Here is a 23,511-nt window from a genome sequence, read left to right as displayed (position 1 = left end):
AATGTCAGCGAAATATTTTCAATGCGCCTCATCTAGCGGCGCTATAAGTTGAGTAAACGTGTCTTGCACAGAAGATTGTAATGGTGTTGGCAGTTTGCTCTGAGGCCACTGAATTATAAAAGCTTTCTCGCTTTGAAATTTCTATCCTGTGTGTTGCGCGCGCGCGCGCGCGCGAGTGTGTGCTTTATGATTATATTCGTGGCGGATTTCCGATGTTTCTCGAGGGATTGAAGGAGCGTCTCTGTTAAAATTTCGAACGCGATAGATTTGTACGTTCGCGAGGTGTACCTCTCTTACGTGAGAAAAATGACCCTGGTATACAAATGCAAATACGGAAGTTTCGCACGTACGTTTTGAAAATGTAATGCGTGGATAAAGAATAAGTGTACGCGCGCGGTATAAGTTGCTTACTCAGTGAATGAGGAAAACGTGTCGGCAAACGTAATGTCGTATAAGCACCGTACGTGCGCGATCCCCCCTAAGTTTTCACGGGAGATTTTATCGCGAAGTTTCCGCGGAACTTTCCTTCCCCCAGAAGTCGCGCCTCTGTTTGAAATAACGGCGAAGGAATAAGAAGAAGAAGTACCGACGAAATTAATGCGCCGGTCCCGCGCCTACGCCGAAAAGTTTTTCGTAATGACTAGATTTCGCGCCACTTCGTTGCTTTAATTAACGAGCCGCAGATTTACAGATTCCGGCTCGTGAAACTTCTCGCAAAATTTCACGTTTCACCGGTAAATTTCTACCTGTTCTAGATGGAAGTGCCTCTATTTTTCATTTAAAAAAATAATGATATCACAAAGTTGCTCTTTAAAAAGTATTTAACGCAAAAAAACTTGGTGCTGCTAGAGCTTTTGTGATTAGGGATGTTGTATACTTTATGTTCTAACAGCGCCAAGTTTTTTACGTTAAGTTTTATGTTAATTTTTTAACGCATTTTTTTAACGCATGTCAGAAGCTGCGATAATAAATGTTCGATAATTTACACGCCACGGATTCATTCAGAAAATACGTCTTGCAAATTGCGTTCGGAAATTTTCGAATTTCCGCGGGGATTCATTTGCATGCGAAGATAATATTCATATGAGACGAAAAATAACGTGGCGTAATAAAAAAAAAAAAAAAAATATTCGTACATCGTCGTTCAATTTACGTGAGAAAATACACGGGCGATGTTCTTGCAGTTAAATCAATTATTTTAAATCGTACCATTTCAGCTTTCAGCTTCAAAAAGCGCATCATTTGCCGTTTATTGCATTCTGGCAAAAAAATTATTCTCTGTCAATAAAAGTTGCCCAATAAAGCCTTTATCGACTCCGTCAAACCAAATATCCACCAGGCATCGTATAAAATACGTTTTATTCATCATGTCGATCGCGCCCAACAAAACAATTAACGATATCATCACGATAATTCATCAACGTTGCCGATGGTCATATTTTCTGTACGCATATACTGTATCCTCCCGTTACATGCCCGCGCCTTCGTATTTTGTGTTTAATTTACGTAACATGAGATATAAACAGATGTTCAATTTCCTAGTTATTATTTCGGTTTTTACGTAGTTTCCCAATAAATAATCATATAAACCGGTATCGCGCATTTCAATCGCGATATATAATTTCCAATTTTTGCTGCCGGATCTTCTTTCATTCGGAATGAACTGCGAAATATTTTTTTTTCCACGTGTTCGCGAGTGAAAGGCCCTCCTACATTGCTTACTTTCGCGACATACAATACCCGGTCGTAAATTAATTCTCTCTTTCTCTCTCTCTCTCTCTCGGAACCGTTTTAGACCTACGCGAATCGATAATATATGCACGGCCTATATGGAAGAGGTGTTACGTGCGATGAGAGACATGCTCCCGTCGGCGCATCAAAATGCACGTCGCAGTTACGGGGAATTAGGCAGGCCAATATAATGCATCCCCTCCGAACTATGCACTTATCTGGGTCATCTTCCTCGTAGAGAATGCTCATGCTGTGATGCGTAGATATATAATGAATGTTCTCGGAAATCCTTTGGGCATTTAATTGTCTATTTAGGAATATGTGGGATTGAATACATAATACTTACACATGATTACAGTAGTAGCCTAAGTCATCTCTTCTGCTCAAAATAATTAGATGTTAATAACGTTTTGTGTATTAAAAGATACTGTTTAATAGTTTAACTATATATATATATATATATATATAAAATCATTATATATTTTATTATTATTAAATTGTTTCTTTCTCCTGAGAGTGCACAAAAAGTTATAACAGCAAGTCGATGTATATTAAATCATTACGTATTTTATTATTATTCAATTCATGTGTACGTATTCGTACATAAATATGGTTAGTTTGATATATATTGACTTCGTACACGTAGTACGACTTGCTGTAACTTTTTGTACACTCTCGGAAGAGAGAAACGTAGTTTCAAGCAATTAAGTTCGTAGTTCTATAGCATTGTACTTGTCCTTTTAACGTACCACGCGAGAAACTCGGGAGAAATTTTCAGAGTTTTGTTGCTTCTTCGAACTTCTAATCTAATAGACACAATATTAGTCTTTCAAGAAGGTAACGTTTTTGCGACTGCTAATGATCCTCGAGGCAAACCATTTTTTTCTACGTCGCAAAGTTGCGCTTTTAATTTTTAAACGTGCAGACATTTTTCTGAAATACTGCAGTTCAAATTAAAGAAAGTTTACGAGTTATTTAAACATATTTTTGAATAATTAGCACATAATTTATTTCAGTATATTTTACTTTTTACGTCGCACACTTTTTTGTTAAAGACTCGTGTTACAGAAACGCGTGATTTAATTAGATATTAATGTACTGAAAATAAATATTGACGCTAATAATTTTTGCAAATGTTTCTTAACGAAAATGTTCGACGGACGACGGGAATGAAAAATGCACTGTGTCGCAGGGGATGTGAGGGGGTGTCGCCGTGATGTTACATCGAAGCGCTTCGTCGCGGCGCCGGCGAGCGTCGCCGAACGTGGCAAACTCGAGCCAGCCGGCATCTTCGACGATGCGAGGTCGACGAGCGAGCGTAGCCACTGATAAACCCCTTATCCTACCGCCAAGTAGCCCCGGCGGAACGATGGAAAGGCAGCGGTCGCCGAGGGGCAGCATGGTGCCGAATATCGCTCTGGATACCGAGAGCGACTCCCCCGACGAGGTTAGTATATTCACCCTCTCTCGTATCTCTCTAACATCAGTGTAATTTATTTATATATATATTCAAATCGTTACTGCTTCCAGTATACATTGCAGCGACATGATATATTCCCTTTCCCCTCCCGCCAATTATTTTGGTATATATTACGGAAGGCCGAACGCAAAATGTCGAAAACTCATTTTTTCCGGAAAGGTGTGTGAAAACCTGATTTATTATTTTTAAAATTGTCACGAGTAACGATTCGAGCAATTGGATTTGAACGGTTTGACGATAGTGGCGATCGCGCAAAGCGCGGAAAGTAATATCGTTTAATTGAAATTCTCAGTCAACCGAGCATCGAGCCTGAAATATGCAGCAGATTTCGTTCTTTTTTTTTCCCCTCTTGTTTTTTTCCCATTCCCTTCAGGCTACGCAATGTTACACGGAATATTCAATTACTCAAGGGATACTCGACTGTACAGGTGTTTGACATTGTATTCGATCGATATGAGCGCCGCGTATATCCATCGACGAAACCAGATACGAACTTTTTTTGTCACGCATGTTACACATCAGTTTATCCACAAAATTTTGAGGTCATGAAATTTTCACGGCGCGACGGACGGTTGGCTATCCGCGTTGTTATTCATTAGCAGATGATTGGCGCGACATAGGCATGCGTTTTCGAAAGTTATCGGTTGGCTTTGGACAGCAATCGCTAAAATGATTAAAATACGTTCACTTCAATCATCGAGTGTTTCCAACGTGTTACGCGAGTGTATATGGAGCTTTGCCTCCACATGCGAGTGTAAATTTATTCCTACATGTTAATTCCTATATGTTAATTAAACTAGATATATTGCAGAGAGAGAGAGAGATGTGGATTGCGCGTAACATTAACACACATATTTGCAAAATTTTCAAGTAAAATCAGAAAAATCAATTAACCTGAATAACTAGAAATTAATCAGTTTGTAAAGAGAAAAGTGACTCTCTAATTCACTCAAGTGACGAGCTAATTATTATTATTATTCCCGATAGGGTATTTCAAAGGGGACAAGCGAATGCGATCTCTCTTTTTTTTTTTTACAGAAACTTCATGTACAATTGACGATTAATTTCTCTTCCAATAACTTCCCGTTTCTACTACCATCAATTAAGTAAATACTGGGATGATGCTCTAGAATCTATGGTGCTCCATTTCAGGGAGTTTGTCGCAGGATCCTGCCGGATCCCGAACAGTATGGCACCGGCCGCAACTCCCTGGCGCCCGAGGCGAGCCGCAGCCCACGAAACTCTCTGATACCTGACGATTACTGCAGAAGCCCGCGGGGCTCCCTAATACCAGACCCGAGCAGGAGTCCACGCAATAGTCTAGTGCCCGACATGGTGCGGTCGCCGCGAAACAGCCTGACGCCGGAAGTCTCTCTCAGCCCGCGTCACTCCCTGGTGCCGGACTTGGCGCTCAGCCCGCGGAATTCCCTGGTGCCGGACGTGGCCTACAACCGGAGTCCACGGAACAGCATGGTGGCGATCGGCGGCTCGAGGGTGTCCCTCCTGCCGGAGAACGGTAACGCGATCATCGCCGCCGCCGGTCGCAGCCCCCGGCACTCGCTGGTGCCGGACTCGACGAGGAGTCCGCGCGGCAGCATGGCGAATCTGGACTTCGACCGCAGCCCGCGCGGCTCGATCTGCCCGGAACTGCACAGAACGCCCAGGGGCAGCATCACGCCGATGGAAGTCGTGGACAGGAGTCCGCGCGGCTCGATCGTTTCGGAGTGTCTGAACCAGAGCCCCCGCGGCTCTATCGTGCCCGATTCCAACCGATCGCCCAGAGGATCGATAGTGCCGGATTCGAACCGGTCGCCGCGTGGATCGATCTGCCCGGACAGCAGCAACAGGAGCCCGAGGGGCTCGATTGCGCCGCACGACCCGACGAACCGGTCGCCGCGAGGAAGTATAGGCGTGAATGACGTCGACAGACACTCGAGAGGCTCTCTCGGTGCCGTCAACGACGACGAGAACAGAAGTCCCAGAGGAAGCATCGGGCCTGAGGGGATCAATAGAAGTCCTAGAGGTAGTCTCGGTGGACATCAAGACAGAAGGGCGCCGAGGGGCAATCTGGGCTTGCAAGATCCTAGAAGAGCTTCCGCGGATCAGGGTGAGACTTTAGAACCTTTAAATATTCTTCACCCCAAAAAAATATTCTATTTGTAAATTGGGAATTCTTTTTAACATTAATTTCCTTTATGAAAAAAATCTTACACAAAGCATATTTCTCTATAAAGACATATTCATCTATGAAAAAGTGAACGCATGTATCAATTAAGATTATGATCAAGAATTATGATATTCCTTTGCATTTTAGAATATCTTCTTGAGATCAAATGTTAGAGAAAAATCCTCTAGAAATAAAGAGGATATCACTAAAGAATAGAATATTTTTTTTTAGTGTTAATTATTCGATATTATCAATTTAAATTTTTAAAAAATTAATTATTAAAATATAAAGTTATTTTTTAAATTTCTAGGAATAATTACTGCTATTATATAAGACTGCTATTATGAAAAAAATGCAGTTATTAAGCTTCGAGTTATGTACTTTTTTCTGTTAAAGAGTAAATAATCAAATGTTACGATAGCGGAATCGTTGAAGACTTGCAGTCTCCGCGTATTGCGACTGACGTTGCGTAACCTCGACGCGAAAACGTAGCTCTTGAACCGTACCTAAACCGCAATGATCTGCATCCGCATACCGAAATGCAGATATAACCCGATCGCGAAATTATAGCATCGCGGTGAAACGCAACGCGATGTGCAAAGGAAACGTTTGCGCTCGCCGCAAATGCGGTCAGATTGTGCCAATAATATGCCTACATGCGCGACATGTCAATCATACATGACGGAATTAAACGATTGCCCGCCTAGTTCAGTTATTGACTCGAGAAATGTACGATCACGACTAACGGGAAGTCGCTGTATCGGAGGCGAGTAGAAAACAAGCTCATTTTATAAAAATAATAATATAATCTTTATATTCCAAAGATCGAGTATAAATTTTATCGCGTGTATCGCATATTGAAATAAATAGATATTTTAAAAATACTCAATGCTTTTATCTATTTTCTGCTAGTCGGGCAATTATAAGCGAAGCCGTTTTATATATATGTACATATATATACGGTATATAAGGATGGGCCGTAAAATATACACCAACGAGATTCCACGCAAGCGTTTCCTTACGTTCCCCGCGCGTTTGTCCGGCTGAGAATCTGCCTCGAGGCAGCAAGTATCTTCCCTCCACCTCGGGGGAACGTAATGGCAATTTGACGCTCATTAACGTACAACTCGAACGTCAGGTCTCCGGAGAGGCCGATTAGTTTTCGTTCGTTTCACCCGTGTGTGTTACTCGGGGCATCGAGAGCGCAGGGGCCGCGTATAATATATCTCGCGCAGTGACGGAAATTGGTCGCCGGGCGATACACACTCCTCCTCGCGCGCTCTCCCTTTCCCCCTCCCCCCCCCCGTGTCGATGCACCGTTGCGCGACACCGAGATATTGCACCACCCGATACTTCTCACTTGAGATCTCTGCGGCGGATGCGATAGACATTCGCACCCTCGGAGTAAGCGTGACGCAAGCGAGCGGAAGGAATGGATCTGCCAAGAAATGTAAAATAATATCGACAAGCCGACAACGCGATTCCGACGCGAGATTTCGTTAAGTAACAACGTCGATATCTATCCTCCTTAATTTTCTGTCTTCTCCTGCTCGCGCAGTTCGATTTATTGCGACTTAATCAGGTCAGGACGAATGCGAGGTGCCTTTGAATTTCGCATAAATCTTTCGACAGTGCGTCGCAAGTAGGTATATAATACTCGGAATTAATGCGTGATGCTCGAAATTAATGAGCAGCAAGATTACTGAATTGGCAGCAAGGTATTAAGTGATATACAACTAATTTCCTCAGCTTAGATTTTCATCAGCTTGATTTCTCGCTATGTTTGATATGTAACTCACCAGTTTCTCCCTCATAAAAATTCAGCTTTCGATCGTATATCGATTATATCAATTGCCGTAAATCACGAGTCATATTTTTGGCAAGCTCTCTCCATGCGGAGACTTCATTAGACTTAAACGTAACGTGAGCCAAATTGCTATTGGCGGTTGGAAAACCCACATATACAGTTGATATAGCAGCATTAAACCTCCTAAGTCGACCTATGCAAATTGATTCGCCACAATCTTAGATATATGCGCGTGCAAATATATGTATATATAACCGTGGGTGTGTATCTTGCGGTGATAATTCGCCGCTAATAATTCCCGAACGAGATAAAACATCACGAGAGAAGCGGAGAAAACTCAATAATTCCGCACGTCAAGACGGCTTTCCTCTTTTTATCGCGCCACGCGAGCGCGAACGGCAAAGAAAACGAAACGCGCGGGGAGGGCAAGTAAGAGACATTTGCCCCAGCGAGTAATTAACGTCACGCGGGCAAAGGGTTACGTTTCGGTCGCGCAAATTGGCCTGATTTTGTCGCACGTGCACACGATGCTTATTAACGTTAGCACACCAGAGCCAACACGCTGAACCGCCGTCGGTCACGAGATTGAAATATGCGTCTGATATATATATTTTCCTACTTACCCACTTGGCGCGGACTGGTCGCGTGCGTGTTCTCAGACGGCCAGATCAAACCCGCCGGTCAGAGCACGAGTTTCTCCTTGAACAGTCTGAAACGGAAAAAAATGCAAATAAAACAATGAATAATTCATTACAATTTTGCAATTGTTCTGATTTTACAAGTATTATTATAATAATGTATCGCTGTAAGAAAAAAAATCGTATTAAGTCATTTTCTTAGCGATTTTATCGCGCAAATCCACTCGCCCTCCATGTGATTATCGTCCCTCGAGATCGATACGACAAGATCGACCTGTTTACCGAGAGCTACCGGCGCGGCGCGGCGCGGCGCGCCGCAAGCGAAGTCGATGAATTTCGCGGTACGAGATATACGTTGCACTACTTCATACAACAATCGAAATCTCTCCGGCAGATGGGATTTCGTATTCTGTAAATTGAAAGCGCGCGCGGATTCATCGCGCGAGGCGGCGCGCGAAGCGGCGCGCATTACGCGGAAGCTTGTTGACAAAGATATCTCATCGCCCGAGTTTGCAGTGCATGATGTCTCTTTACAACGCGAGCGCGCGTGATTCGCGTGCAAATGGAGAATACAAATTAAATTGCGCACTAACACTGTTAATTGGCGCGCCGTTTGCCATTGTTCGTAACTGCATAGCTATCTAGTGTTCATTAATTGCAAACCTGCCGAAACAAAAGCGGGCCGAAAACTGCCGGTCGTAATAATATAATTACAAAAAGTTCAAACGTGAAAATAAATTGGATACAGGCTCGTCTATTCCGTTTAGAAAATGTCAGTCGGGTTAAGTTTATATAAAATTTTACGTAAAGAATTTTGCCGATCTGTTGCACATGAATTGTAATTCGTATAGATAATATTGACAATACATCCCGATTGCAGAAAACAGACTGCAAATCGATGCGAAGTAGAAGTATCTTTTATCAAATATATATTGCCAAGTAAGTTTGAAGAATACGGGACTCTATTTTGCGATTTTTCTTTCGCCCGCGCGGGCCGTTCCGTCGTCGTGTCCTCATAAATAATCGGAATATACCGCGCGTAAGAAATTTTGCGGGATATTTTTCGCTCTCGCGCATGAAATTTCACGAGAGGCAGTTCGAATAAATTCAAATATTTGCGCTTGTGTGTCCAGGGAGCACGAGAAACCGAAGTTCCTCGCCTTATCGCCAAAGAGAAGTGAGCTCGGGAAGCGTCAGATCGGGCGGAAGCGGTGGTGCACAGGTCAATCTGGGATATGGAACGAATGCCTGGGCCGATTCCAGGCGAGCCAGCAGCTCCGTTTCGCAGGTAACCGTGCCTTCTCTATCTCTCTTTTCCTTCGTCTTCTCTCTCTCTCTTTCTCTTCTCTCTCTCTCTCTCTCTCTCTCTAATCATGCCCGCGATCTCGCCTTGCAACGTTCAAGGAATTTCTTTCTCGGCCACGCCGTTATGGTGCACGCCCCAGTTGTGTTACGAGTGTTTCGGAATTTCTCGCCCGAGCGACGGAAATGGGCGACTGGGACGCTCTCCATCTTTATGACTCAACGGGTTATATACGCGGGGCGCGGGCAACTCGGGCAACACGGGCAGTACATACTCGAGGTTGCAATTTGTCATTTATCATCCGCTGCGGTAATTACGATGAAGTGAGGCAGTCGCAGGAGGAGAGTGAGAGAAAGAGAGAGAGAGAGAGAAAGATACAGAAAGCATGACGCTCATACTCTTTTTATTCGACGGAAGTACGCTAACAAGGCAACTTTCATAAACCACGAGTTGTGAAAAGAGGGGAAAAAAGGGTGAAACTTTTTTCGAACGCAGTTTGACAAAAGTATGTTATATTTTTTTACAAAATTATTTTTGTCGACACGATTAAAATGACCTATACGATTAAAATATTGTCTTAAACATTGAGAATAACATTTCATGCAAGATTGATGAATGTACTTTGTTAGTTGATTTTTTGCTTGGAGTAAAACAACTAATAGATAATATTTCTTAGATATCATAACATTTTTAAATTTCAAATTTTAAAATGTAAATAAATATGTATTTATTTATTCCAAAAAAATTTATAATATTATTTAAAAATAAGGGTAAGTCAAATATGTATCCACACACACATATTTACATTATGTCTTCTTGCAGTGTAAATTGTTAATGAATTTAATTTTACTAATGTTTCGTGAATGCGATTAAGAAATTATTGAAAGCACTAGATTTTCTTAAAAATTATACGACGTAGACAGATCGTAGATTCATGAGTATGAGTATGTAATGTAAAACAGAAAGGATTCAAACGGAAGGTTCGGATTCTCGCGGGAATTCTATTCTAAAAATATTGCTCTTTATCGAATAAATTTTCGTCGAGTCAAAAACCGATCGAGGCGAGGTCTTGTAATAGCGTTATTTTCCACCTTTTTTTCCCGTCGCTTATCCTTGTAGAATCTTCAAAGTAATTTTCTTCGTTATTGCTCCAGGGACGTCGCGTCGACTTCTCGTGCAAGACTTTCTACACAATTTTATTTTTAATGGCAAAATTTGCTTAAGTTCGATTATAAAAGCGGGAAATGAGCTGAGAACCTGTTCATGAAGTGAACGCGATGAAAGGCAGACGCGAAACCACCCGTCCCGAAAATAGTATCTCTATCTTACTTAAGATAGAGATACTCAGAAAAAGCGTTACATTAATTACAATGTAGAATGAAGTTACGACGATAACGCCACTTATTTTCCAGAATTGGTCATTTATCTTTTTTGTTAATGACACGAACCATAGAAAATACCCTTCTCCCATATATATACATATATATACATATATATACTGCACTTTAGTGGAAAAGTTTTCCCACTAAAAAAGAAGCTTAAACGATCTGGAATTGCACTTCGGACTGGTTTTCCGGTGCAGACACAGCACGGCACACGATATGTTGCCGCAACGCACGCAAGGCGAGGTCGGGTGAATGACGATACGAGCGATAGCTTTCACCGCGAGATCCTCCACGCCCGTATCCCTGGTGACTTGCCCATTGCTCTTTGATGGAAAAACTCTAATGAGTACAAAAGAGCTTTCTACGAAGATAAATATGCTTAACTATGTTAAACAAACAAGATTTTAAAAAAAGTTATTTAATAAAGAAATGTATATAGTGTTTTAAAGAGCTTTGATAAAATTTTCCTCTTTACATTTTTCTTACAATTAGAAAAACTTCTTTAAGAAAATTTCTTCTTCTGAAATTTCTTCGAGGTATGAAAAAATGAATGATGTACGTTGCGGCTTTGTGAACTTGATGACGAAGGGCGGGACAAATCCGTACGATGACTAACGTGGTTTCGCTGTTAAAGCAATTATTATAAGCGCATGCTATTACTTTCCGAGAATTATAGTGTGAAGATGACGTACAGATCAGAAGGGTGTCGGCCTTCCGATCCGTGCTCGTGACAGCTTGAATTTTTCCTCGCACGGATCGCATCCGCAGCTTATTTCCGCGCTTATATCCGCGAAAAACGCGCGGGTACCTGAGACGTATATCCGAGGATCGCACGAAAGGATCTTATTCCGCAGAACGTAGAACGTAAGAGACGAAAGAGTCGACGAGAAAGAGGAGACGGCGCCTGCAACCGTTCGGCGAAGCTGTGCTCGTGTGCCTTTCAGGCTCGTTTATTGGCTCCGATTTACGTTGTATGGAAAGTGTAAACGGAATATAAATTGATCTCTGACGCGAAATCTACGCGGCGTATCAAGGAGGCACGGATAGATAAAAAGTATCGAAACCAATAATTAGAGCGTACCCGATGAAGTCGGGTTTCTCTTAAAATGTAAAAAGTATTGACTTTCATTTGCCGATAATTAAATTACTATGTAAAAACCTTTCGTACAGTAACTGAATTTTTATTAAGAAAAAAAAATCCGAATCCCCATCACATGAATGTTTCGAAAAATCTTTCAATGGAATAATTTATCTATTTTAGCTTGAAAGAGCTTTGAATGCACCGTTTTTACAAAAAAATTCGGACCGCCATTAATTCTTATTTCTGAATTACGAACGCGTTGGTTAACACGGGTTCCTACTAAAAGATGGAAAAAACTGCACTTGTTCCGTCGCTAATTGCATTACTTTGTAATCAGCGAAATACAGACGAAGCGGCAACGCACACTGACGCAAGGTAATGAAGGCAAAACAAAATAAAATTAAACTAATATTATTAAAATAAAATTGCAATAGGTAAAAAAAACGCAGAGAGAGAGAGAGAGAGAGAGAGAGAAGTTAAAATAAATTAAAAATTGGAATGTATCCTTTATTCTTATAGCTTTGCAAAAAATCTTCTCCGTGATAAAGTCTAATGTCACGTATGTGTGTGCTATTAATCAGAGTGAATGAATTCGCCGGTACAAAATTCTATTACGTTACGGGAGAAAATCTGATTTGAGCTGTCGCGTGTGCTTTCAGCTTTCAGGCGACGAGTCGCGCCGGCTTTGCGCCAGCGGCGCGAAGGCACCCGAGAAGGGTGACGCGGAGGCAGCGAATCTCGGTGTGGCGACGTACGGCTCGGTCGTGTTTCAGCTGAAAGACGCCCACCTCGAGGCGAACGGCATCTGCGACTTCGTCTTTCGCGCTCTGAGAGTAATCGGCAAGACGATGACGTTCACCATATGTCTGACCTGTTTGTCCACTGTGCCTATTTTGATGTTCATCTTCGGTGAGTGAACGACGGACACGGAGATTGCGGTTAGATGTGGATTACCAACAGTTTCGATTAATCTCGGTTGCGCGAATCGAGAGAGACTGAGAGATAGAGAAAGAGAGAGAGAGAGGGGTCTTTGAACGGTAATCGGCCATATATTGGATAATTTAATCACGAAGAAAATGTGTTCAGATAGTATAATGAATATTATATAACTGCAGCTGGATAAGTGGGTCAAAAACGACCTCACCGAAATTATAGTTCGATCCGTTTTACACTTCGGCTTACAAAAAGGCGATCGATACGTCCAGTATATAATATATATCTATGCTTAAGAACTATAACGACGAAGTCTCGTGAGACTTAGAGGAAGGCTATATAGCCTGTCTACTCTTTGATCTATGGCGCTTTTTAAAATTCAAGTATTGCCAGCGCCACTTTTTTTCAGTGTCTTTTTATCATCTTTTTTATCATACTTGTTTTCAATACGTTACACTTTTTCGATATCGCTTCTTTTAACGATTATACAAATATTTTATGCGTAAAAAGATTCGGTTGACGTAAAAAGGAAGAATGACGTATAATGAGTGATTATACAAGATGTTCCCTTTAACTTTCTTTGTGTTTCAATAAACTTCGCAAAACTTTGTAGCTTTCTCTGATGTAAATTTTTCCTCCGTTACATATCTCTCAGGAGAGTTGAAGCTCTTTTATTGCCCCTTTAACTCTCTCTTAAGGGAATAGCTTTACGCATAGCCCGACGGGGATAATTTTGCAGATATCAAAGAAAATTTTTAACGTAGTACCCATCAGTAACGTGCTGCGTGTTGTGTTTTAGTCACTTTTCTCCCTTCAAATAAACCCCAAGTTCAACCCGGGTTAAAATATGAAGCTCTGATAGCGGGAGATGATTCCCTGAAGTATTTCAGGGTGAAAGAGACGTCAATCGAGGCAGGAGATAAGGTTCTTTTATCAGTGTCCTGGCAGAAAATGTATTCCGCGCGCTGCCGTCGATAATATAAATCTACGCTTGAAATCTTTCGCGATAAATTGTTGAAATTTTTGTTCGGGGAAGATTTATTACTTGACAATTTCTCAAAGTTCGTAATGTCAATTAATCATATTGTTCGCAACACATGACATTATGTAATATCATCTATACAATTTCGTGGCTGTGAGCCATAAAGTTTTAGGTTACAGCTGATATATATGTAATTTGTTTAAATATCAAATATTATAATATGTACATAATAATAAAAATATAATATTTTTGGAAATTAAATATCATTACATTTCAAAATAAATCTAAAATTAATTCATCACTCACGGTTAAATAAGAGATCACTTCTTCCTATTTTTTCACGGAATTTCAGAATAAAACTTATTTCAAACAATCTATAATTCGATATATCTATAATTCAAAATATACAGGACAGAATTTTATTTATAATTTTATCTGCCATTTAATATAAAAACATTTAAAAATCAATATATAATATATACGAAATATATAAAATACGTGCGACGTATGTGTAAGATCATAAATAGAATTCTATTTTGAAATCCGATTCGAATTATAGATTACCGTTTAAGGCAGATTCAAGACGCAAATAGTGCATTGTTTCCTTTTACCTCTATCGTGACGTGAAGTTTCAACCAGCGAAATGCAAATGTTCACAGCGATACGTGGGAAGATATTTGTGACATTGCAAAGTGCGTAAATAAAATCTTTTACTTTTATCGACCAACCTTTTAACATTTTAACGAAATGGGATTTTCCAGTCCGCGTTCCCGATGATGTTTTATTCCCGCGTAATTTTGTAACATTTGCATATGGTCTAAACTAAATAACATAACTAAATTTCAACGCGATAAATCCCGTAAGTTCCTATCGGGCGAATTATAGCGCGTCACGTACGCATCACCCTCCCCTGCTGTACGGGCCAATTCGGAGTTTGAAATTTCACGAAATATATACGACATCATTTCCGAGCTAATTAATGTTGCCGGGATTACGACACGCGAATCGCTAGCGTGTTGAGCTTGCAGCATGCAAGCATACTTAATTTCTCCGGGCACCAGCCGGTTACTCGCGCGGTAGGGAGCCTGCACCCAGCTAGGGTTGGACGCTCACAACCTGATTTATCGTGTAAGCTTCGTGCATTCACCCTCCGGCGAAGTCCACCTGGCAGGAACGCGCAATCGATAGTAACTGGCGCAGGTAAACCGCGAAAGCGGCCGCAAATCGGTGATTCCGTATACTCGGATACTTAAATCCATCGTAAATCACGATACGAAAGCGAAATAAAAGTCATGGATCACGACCTACGGTGTGCAAATTTAACGAGGCACTTAAAGCCGAGGGGTTAATTCGAGTAACGCGAGGCAGGGCTCCTCCTCCTCCTCCTCCCCCTCTCCCCCTCCTCCCGATGTATTAGAGAGCCGTTAAAAAAATCTCGTCGTCCCGCATCTCGCGTATCTCGCATGGGGAAGAAAGAAAAGCAATATCGACATATCGAGATTTCCGGTCGAGTGCTCCTCGAAAAAATTTATTTAATTACGCGACTCGAGCTCGTGAGATTCGCAATTACTGTATTACCGAGGTAAAGACAATAAAGATAACAAAATTCAGATAACATAAAATATTTCTTCTTTTTAACCCTTTAAAAATATCAAAATGCGCCTCTGCAACCACCGAAGTATGTGGGACGACGGGTATTGATTTCTCATTCGCAGCGCGAATGTCACGAAATAAATTCTTCGAAAAACTGTCGGCGGGGGGGGGAGGGGAGGAATCACGCTGTAGCGGAAAATTAATAGTTTATACATACGCGGAAGGGATGCGCATAATAACGAGGTACACGCTACTCGAGTGCCTACGTCGCGCGGCGGGAGAACCTCTCGAGATGTACGGTAAACGTTATATGGTATACGTTATCCTAAGTCGAACGTCGAACCAGGCCGTGGAACATAATACAATGGACGTCGGGCGGCAATTAATGCTAAATTATTCCTCGCCGGCGTTGCAAAAAAAAAAACGCATAATAACGACGCCCGTCAGATGTACGTTAGATCTTAATTGATGGACAAGAATATCGGCTGAGGGATCGTCGTCTCTCCCCTTCTTTTAGACGAAAAAGAACGATAAGCTCGCAGCGCTAAACGAATCACTATACTGCGTGTTATTCTGCTAATTCCTCAAACTGTAAGGTATTTGGGTCGCGGAATATAAAAAGAACGGACGTAAAAGGAAAACGTCGTCGTAAAATGTCTAATAAAGCAAGTTCCGGCGACGTGGAAGCTGTATAATCAATTATCAAGTTTTATTACCATATGTCCCATTTGTTATATGCGATGTAGTAACGTTGAAATTTTTGTATTTTATATGTTTAACTGGAGATAATTTTGCATTTTGTATTTAAAAGAAATATAAAAAATACATCGCGCATTAATTTTCGACGTGTATACAGCCGGAGGGTTTTTTTTTATCGAAGCCGGATCCAGACCGAATGCGAGCGAATAGCAAATAGTTGTGAATAGTTTGCATTTATTTCCTTCTAAATCCGGCTTTGTGTTGCAAGCGGAAAAAATCAATATTGCAACGTGTCGAAAATAAACATTTAAAATTTATCCTTTGCAGGTGTGCAGTTCATTAAGGATTGCCCTAAAGAGCCGTACATTCCTGTGTACATGCTGATCGGCGGGGTTCTGGGCGCCGTCCGTATGTTCTGGGCGCTCTACTCGCTGATACAATCCCGGAGGCCGGAGGTCCTGTCCGTTCCCGCTGTCAGGCCACACGTCTCGCCTATGAAATTACTCTCCATAGCTTTATCGTGCTTCCTGGTCGCGTGGTTCGTGTTAGGTGAGCAAGAAATTTCGTCTGGAAATTGTTACGAGACGTAGTGCTATATTCCGCGCCGGGGCGACCGCGGCGCCGCGAACTTTTCGAAGCGTTAAAGCCGCAAGAGGATTTATCCCAATGAGTGCGGAGCGTGAGTCAGATTAGGAGAACACATGTTTCATAATACTCGGCTCTATGATTTTATAACAACTTTATGCACACGTAATTAAATATTGGAGGATCATGATTTTGTACGAGATAGAGCAAGTTATAAATAAAAATAATGACAAAATTAGTAATTCCTATTATTAAAAAAAATTTTTTATAACCAATTAAATAGTTTTATCTTTTATCTCTTTGCTTTCCACTGTTTCTTTTGTTTTTATTTCATTACTTTAATTATTTACACATTTCGTTATATTTCAGCAACAAAATTAGCAGCTCCTATTATTTTGACATTTTTTTAATAACTAATTAAGGTGGATTTATCGCTCGACGCTAACTCAATAGTGTAACGTTATCACATAAACTTCACACAACCGCATATGTATAGTCTATGCGAAATGTTTTTATTGAATTACGTTTGTTTTTATTGAATTAATAGTCATATGGAGGGACTTTTGACTGGGACTTGCTCGATAAAACCATCTTAATTAGTTTTATCTTATCTCTTTGCTTTTCACTGTTTCTTTTGTTTTTATTTCATTACTTTAATTACTTACACACTTCGTTATACTTTAGCAATAAAATTAGCAACTCCTATTATTTTGACATTTTTTACAACCAATTAAATAGTTTTATCTTATCTCTTTGCTTTTCACTGTTTCTTTTGTTTTTATTTCATTACTTTAATTACTTACACACTTCGTTATACTTTAGCAATAAAATTAGCAACTCCTATTATTTTGACATTTTTTACAACCAATTAAATAGTTTTATCTTATCTCTTTGCTTTCCACTGTTTCTTTTGTTTTTATTTCATTACTTTAATTACTTACACATTTCGTTATACTTCAGCAATGAAATTAGCAGCTCCTATTATTTTGACATTTTTTATAACCAATTAAATAGTTTTATCTTATCTCTTTACTTTCCTCTGTTTCTTTTGTTTTTATTTCATTACTTTAATTACTAACACACTTCGTTATACGTCAGCAATATAAAATTAGTAACTCTTATTATTTTGCCATTTTTTATAATCAATTAAATAGTTTTATCTTATCTCTTTGCTTTCCACTGTTTCTTTTGTTTTTATTTCATTACTTTAATTACTTATACATTTCGTTATGTTTCAACAATAAAATTAGCAACTTTTATCATTTTTTGTAACCAATAGTTTTTATCTTCATATCTCTTACCTCTTTGCTTTCCACTGTTCCTTTTGTTTTATTTCATTATTTTAATTACTCACACATTTCGTTATACTTCAACAATAAATTAATTTTATTACGCTATATTTTATACTTTTTAGATAAAATTTTCTGAGATAAAATTCGCGAACATAATAAAAATCTTGTGCGGTACTGGATCTGGATGTAAGGACTTTCAAGAACTTTAAATGAACGAAACAGCGTATAAAGCTCGAGAAACAATTCCGTCGCGATGTTATTACGATTGTTTCGTAAATTGCAGCGGGTATTATGTTTAACTTCCTTACATGTTGGTCTTAATTGCGCAGTGCTTTCCCATGTTACCGTGTTACGAGGGAATTTTTACGTTGACGAAAATATCGGTCGAGTGGCTGAGCTTTGCTTATGTTTGCACGTTGCAATGGACGGTTTTAACGGCCTGTCCTATCTTTAGCGATAAATGGATCGATATTAAAGTATCGCAAAAGTGCGCTTTAATAGCGTCGCTATTAATTCCCACATACATGTACAGTTGTTTTCAATTTTTATAAATTATGGGTATATTATAAAACATCATGTACATAACTCATTAGATTTATAAATTGATTATTTCTTTTTCTATTTTTCATTTACACTCAATTTTTATTAAGAACAACACCTAATACGGACTCACGTGAAATGGCAAAGAACGCGAAGCATTGGAAGTGCGCACGTAAATCCATAAGTATGCGAGGGAAAATTTTGTGATTACAAAAAGCTTATGGTTTATGACGATTTAACTGTTCGTGACCAGGCACTGTCGTGTAGTATTTACATTTCGTGCGGCGCGCCAATTCGTACGGCGAAACACGACAGCTGGTTGGTCGGAATACAGGACGAAATTGTAGGCTGTTTAAATCACTTAGCATTTTTGTCACGTTATTACGAAAATTATTATAGTTATTATAGTTATTGAAAATTTTTGGGCTCGATATTTAAGCACAAGATTCTGGTCGTGCCGAGGTGAATACGAGATAAAATTTGTCTATGTATATTTTGAAAAAAATATTTCGGCGAGCTAATGTGATAATATAAAATAATTTGATAATATAAGCTAAATAGCTCGATAATATTCTGTGACGCTCCTCCTCTTATCGTTTAGATTTTAAGTCGGTTAATTAATTCCCACGCTCATCGTCGTTGTTTTTTATCCTTTTTGTTTTAGGACATTACTGGATACTGCATATAATGTGGCCGGAATACGAACTTTCGTTGTACGCGCCCAATAGGTGGTGTCACAAGACGCTCTATATCTTTTCTTTGGTTCACCTGTGCATAGTGTACGCGGTTTTATTTGTAATATTAATAGTGTCAGTCGGTCTGGCTTTCTGCAGAATTTTGGAGTGCCCTTTACCAGAAAGGTAAGTTGATTTTTGGGAACTTGAAACGATTAATTTGTCCAACTAGAATTTCAGATTCAATTGCATTAATAGCGAAATAATACTTAGAATAAATCGAGTGATATTACTTGATTTACTCTAACAAAATACATCTTTAAGGCATAAAACTTTTAAGGAAGATATTTAATAATTATTTATACAAGAGATTTAAACTTCGATTATCCTCGTGTGAGTTTTCGTAAACTTTAAAATTTCGGTTTATTCATTGCAGAAAATATATAGCCTAATAAAAACTTTCTAAAAAAATCTTTCTAAAAGTTTTTCTTGTGATTTACGAATATTGCTCATAACGAAAATAACGCGCGGTGTTGACCCAATTCTCGTAGAATTGATGATGGGAACTACTTTGGGAAACCCGATGAAAAATATTTTGTCCCGGCGCGCGGCGCGTATTCAATCTGCGTACGTTACAACATTCGATACATTTGGAGAGCTGAGTAGTAAGGGTCGTGTAACGCGAGGATCATATAAACGCGCACCGATCAGGTTCCTATCGTCGGCGAAATGTGAATATCATTCGCAGCTCGTGTTGCGTGCCCAATATGTAATAATGACGTGATTAGAGTATTCGCGGCGATTAAATACACTGCACAGTGCGTTACAAAAACGCTTGCTTTCGCAAAAATACCCGTATCGCAATTTGGTCGTTTTTATTTCGCACACAGCACACACACACACACACACACACACAGCACACACACACACAGCACACACACACACAGCACACACACACACAGCACACACACACACACACACACACACACACAAATAGCAAATGCTTAACTCATTGAAATCCGTGGTATCCAATGATCGTTAACGAAAAGTAACAAAAAATATTTCCTGAATCGATACGTTTTTCGCGACAAGCATCCTTCATTCAATCTACTCACGGATCATATACGTATCAGAGAGGGTAAAATAAGATAGGATAAACTTTATACATAAGGCAACGAACTCACGATCGATAAGAGCATACTCACGCTCCAGAGCGCGCCCGTTTTGCTCGACTTTCAGATACAAATAACCACGGCGATCCGTTCGCCAGAATAAAATCCGTGAGAAGAAGAAAAAGAAGTTGGCGGTCGGCAGCGGAGTTGGCGGCTGGGCTTTCGACGGGCGCAAGGTTCTCGAGGATCTGCAGGAGGAGGAGGACGACGACGAGGACGGCGACGGTACGCAGAGCGACGTTGACCTGGACGAGGAGAATTGCGGCGGCAAGATCGTGCAGGAGATGAAGTATTGCAGCAAAGTGCAGTTTCGCGCGCCGGATATCATCGAGCTGTGATGAATAAACGATGCTCTCGCGACGGAAGGAATAGGAGGCGCGGGGAAGGGGACGGCGGAAGGACTCCGGAGACGGGACGCCGGGATGCAGAGAAGCGACTCGTAATCTTGAAAACTTTCCCGCGCTAACGAGGACGGTAGCCGCGGGGCACAGGATCTGCGAGATGAAAGGGGGCGAATGGTAGAAAGGAAATGGATAACGAGGTCGTGAAAGGAACGGAAGCTGCCGAAGGTCAACGAGAGAGGGTGTATTGCTTTCGTGAATAATCTGTGAGGTCTCGACACGTGCGTGCCACCCGGGTGTCCTTGCATTTTCCGCCGAGGGTGAAATCCACGTGAGGGAAAGCACATCAAAAGCCGAGGTATCCGGAATCGATCGCGAAGAAATTATCTCACGGCGACGGTTAACAATGGAGTGAAAGCGTGTAACTGTGACTCGATTTATCCCAATTAATTCGTAGAATATGAGAGAAGGAAGTAAATCCCGTGGTAATATTCGAACAACGTTGAGCGCGGCACGGCGAAAATGGATAATCTTCAGCGACACGATCCCTTCTACATGTAAATTAAAACATTGGCGTCGAGCTCTTATTGTTGTTTTCACGGGAAGATACGCGTGGCAGGGAGTTTACATGATTTCACGGATTTGAAACCAGATTCCGACGCGCGATAAGGGAAATCCGCAGCGACGAAAGGAAACAGAATGGAAACTTTTATCGGTGAAAAAAGATTACCCGGTGGAATGCTTGTGGAAATGATACTGGATCCGACGGACGTCTTCCTCGCAGGAGCGGAGAATATTTTCCGAAGGATTTCGTCTCCCCTGGTGCGCCGTGGTATCGATTTAAGTCGCGTTCCTGGCCGCGGTCTGGCAGAAATCGATACGGAGACCTCCACTCGTATCAAAACAAGGATCTCCGATTCGTCGCTCTCGCAAATATAACACCACTGCTCGTCTCTCTTTGCACGCGCCAATTAAACGCAGAAAATTGAATTTCGTGGCACGTACATAACTTGATTGAATTAGAACGGCCGAGCGATATATTATCTTCTTTTCCCCTGGAAAACATTTTGCCAAGGAACGTCGTTTTAAAATATCGATTCAGTGTGAATAATTGCCAGATCCGCTATCATCGATCTTCCGATTATTTAATTCGCCCGACCAACGAATATAACAGCACGTTGATTTTCTCTCTGACTTTTATTAACTTACTGTGTAACTTCCAACACGAATATAAATAAGCTAAAAAAATATATATATTTCTTCTTATTCCACTAAATAACTACGGAAATACTTTGACCAATATAAACGTTTCTCTAAATAAATCTACTCCGCAAGACTTCTTGACAGTTGGAGATCTCGAGTTCGACATTCGTTAATTCTCCCACACATAGATACACCTCGGTGGAAAACGCGACGCGCAACTCGACGAACCACACGTTTGAAGACCGCCACGAAGTTGAGGAAAATTCGCGGAAATTCTACCGACTACAGTTTTACGACGGGCGTAACACGCCTCGCGTGAAGTTGTGGATCGCCCGAACGTGAAGAACTTGCGATTTTGCGGAATTCCGCGTTATTATTTCGAACGCCTGATGAAGAAGCGAAGGAAAAAAAAAACGGAATGAAAATCCGACACACCGGGGAGGTATGAAACCAGGTATCGACTTATCGAGCGGTGACGACGGACGGTGGCGATGGCGACAGCGACAACGACGACGACGACGACGACGACGTGTTCCTGCCAACCGACACGACGCGCAAATCCGCTTCATCGAATCAAGTCTGGCGAAAATAATCACGGCGATTGGACCACGGCAACTGAGTTCCTCTGTTCGTTTTATAGTGATTGGCAGTGATAGCAATATTATTTGTCCCGATCACACGACGCGCTCTCTGTTTCCGAAGATAATACTCGTGCGAAATTTCACGTGCGAGAGAGAAGTACGCAATTTAATGCTCGCCCGCGAGAATACACGGCTGCAATTCGTAAGCGTGTTCAAGTTTTCGGTCGTTTCTCTTCCGATCGTATCGAGCGTCGGCCGAAGGTAAGTGGATCTGATTAAGGATGAAGTAGAACATTGAACATGAAGTGGAATGTAAACTGGAGGAGACCATCTTATTTTCACTTCGTTTCTCGTCTCTCTCTAAGCCAAATTGTAAAAACCGTTCAAAAAACTTTTCAAATCGATCTTTTTTTTCCAGGAAACTATAGATAATTTAAATAACAGAGGCGTTCAATCTTTGCGTTTTGTACAAAAAATTTGTAACATGACTTTCCGCTTTATTATTCGTTCCAATCGCTATCGCGATTAAATCGCTTCTTGCAGCCTTCATTTAAAATTTGATTGTGATCGGACTATAAAAAAACGTGTCGCGTCGAAACTCTCTCAAAAGAAACCAAACGCACTTCGGAGCGTGTATAGCTGCTAGCTGCGTCCTGGGAAAAAAAGTTCCACATATAATTATATATAATTATATGCAAAATATGTCCATATGTTTCTTTCTTTTGTAAAATTATTCTGTAATACAAAATTGATAATAATAAGAAGGAAACATAAAAAATAATTGAAAAAATAATTTTTACATTGTTTTTTTTTTTACAAAAAAATCAAGTTTGAAGAAATAAGAAAAATTGTTTATATATAATTATATATATGTATATTTTTAATCACTTATATATAATTATATATGAGTAATTTTTCTCATTTCTTTAAACTTTATTTTTTGTAAAAAAAAACAATGTAAAAAATATTCTTGTAATTATTTTTTATGTTTCCTACTTATTATTATCAATTTTGTATTAAAGAATAATTTTACAAAGGAAAGAAACATATATGGACATATTTTGCATATAATTATATATAATTATATATGGAACTTTTTTTCCTGGGGTACTATATCGATTAATACAACAATCTCAACACGCTCAACTAATTAATATATTCGCGGTAAAATTTTTCGACCTTAGAAGACATTTTGTTACAGATGCCACACACATATACCTACTACACAGATATATAGACTTGCACACGCGTATTACTTTTTTACAAACATTTGTACCGAACGTGACGTGTTAATCCACAGATCTATACCGTACTCGTCTCGTTC

General features: G+C 40.3%; 1 protein-coding gene across 1 annotated transcript in view; it reads left to right on the top strand.

Annotated features, from left to right (window-relative positions):
• LOC105447861 overlaps positions 1-22,867 on the top strand; it is a 34,995-nt gene extending 12,128 nt beyond the window's left edge. The window contains exons 2-8 of the mRNA XM_011686094.1: positions 2,924-3,178; positions 4,364-5,318; positions 8,957-9,111; positions 12,252-12,501; positions 16,127-16,348; positions 18,881-19,076; positions 20,130-22,867. Of these exons, the coding sequence (XP_011684396.1) occupies positions 2,948-3,178; positions 4,364-5,318; positions 8,957-9,111; positions 12,252-12,501; positions 16,127-16,348; positions 18,881-19,076; positions 20,130-20,139 (2,019 nt within the window). The 5' untranslated portion in view covers positions 2,924-2,947 and the 3' untranslated portion in view covers positions 20,140-22,867. The remainder of the gene's footprint in view (positions 1-2,923; positions 3,179-4,363; positions 5,319-8,956; positions 9,112-12,251; positions 12,502-16,126; positions 16,349-18,880; positions 19,077-20,129) is intronic.
• The last annotated feature ends 644 nt before the right edge of the window (positions 22,868-23,511 follow it).

This window comes from Wasmannia auropunctata, unplaced genomic scaffold (assembly GCF_000956235.1).
Source record: "Wasmannia auropunctata unplaced genomic scaffold, wasmannia.A_1.0 LD336090.1, whole genome shotgun sequence".
In the NCBI taxonomy this organism is placed as follows: domain Eukaryota; kingdom Metazoa; phylum Arthropoda; class Insecta; order Hymenoptera; family Formicidae; genus Wasmannia; species Wasmannia auropunctata.
The sequence above is the reverse complement of the archived record's forward strand: the minus strand, read 5'-3'. Positions and strand labels throughout refer to the sequence as shown.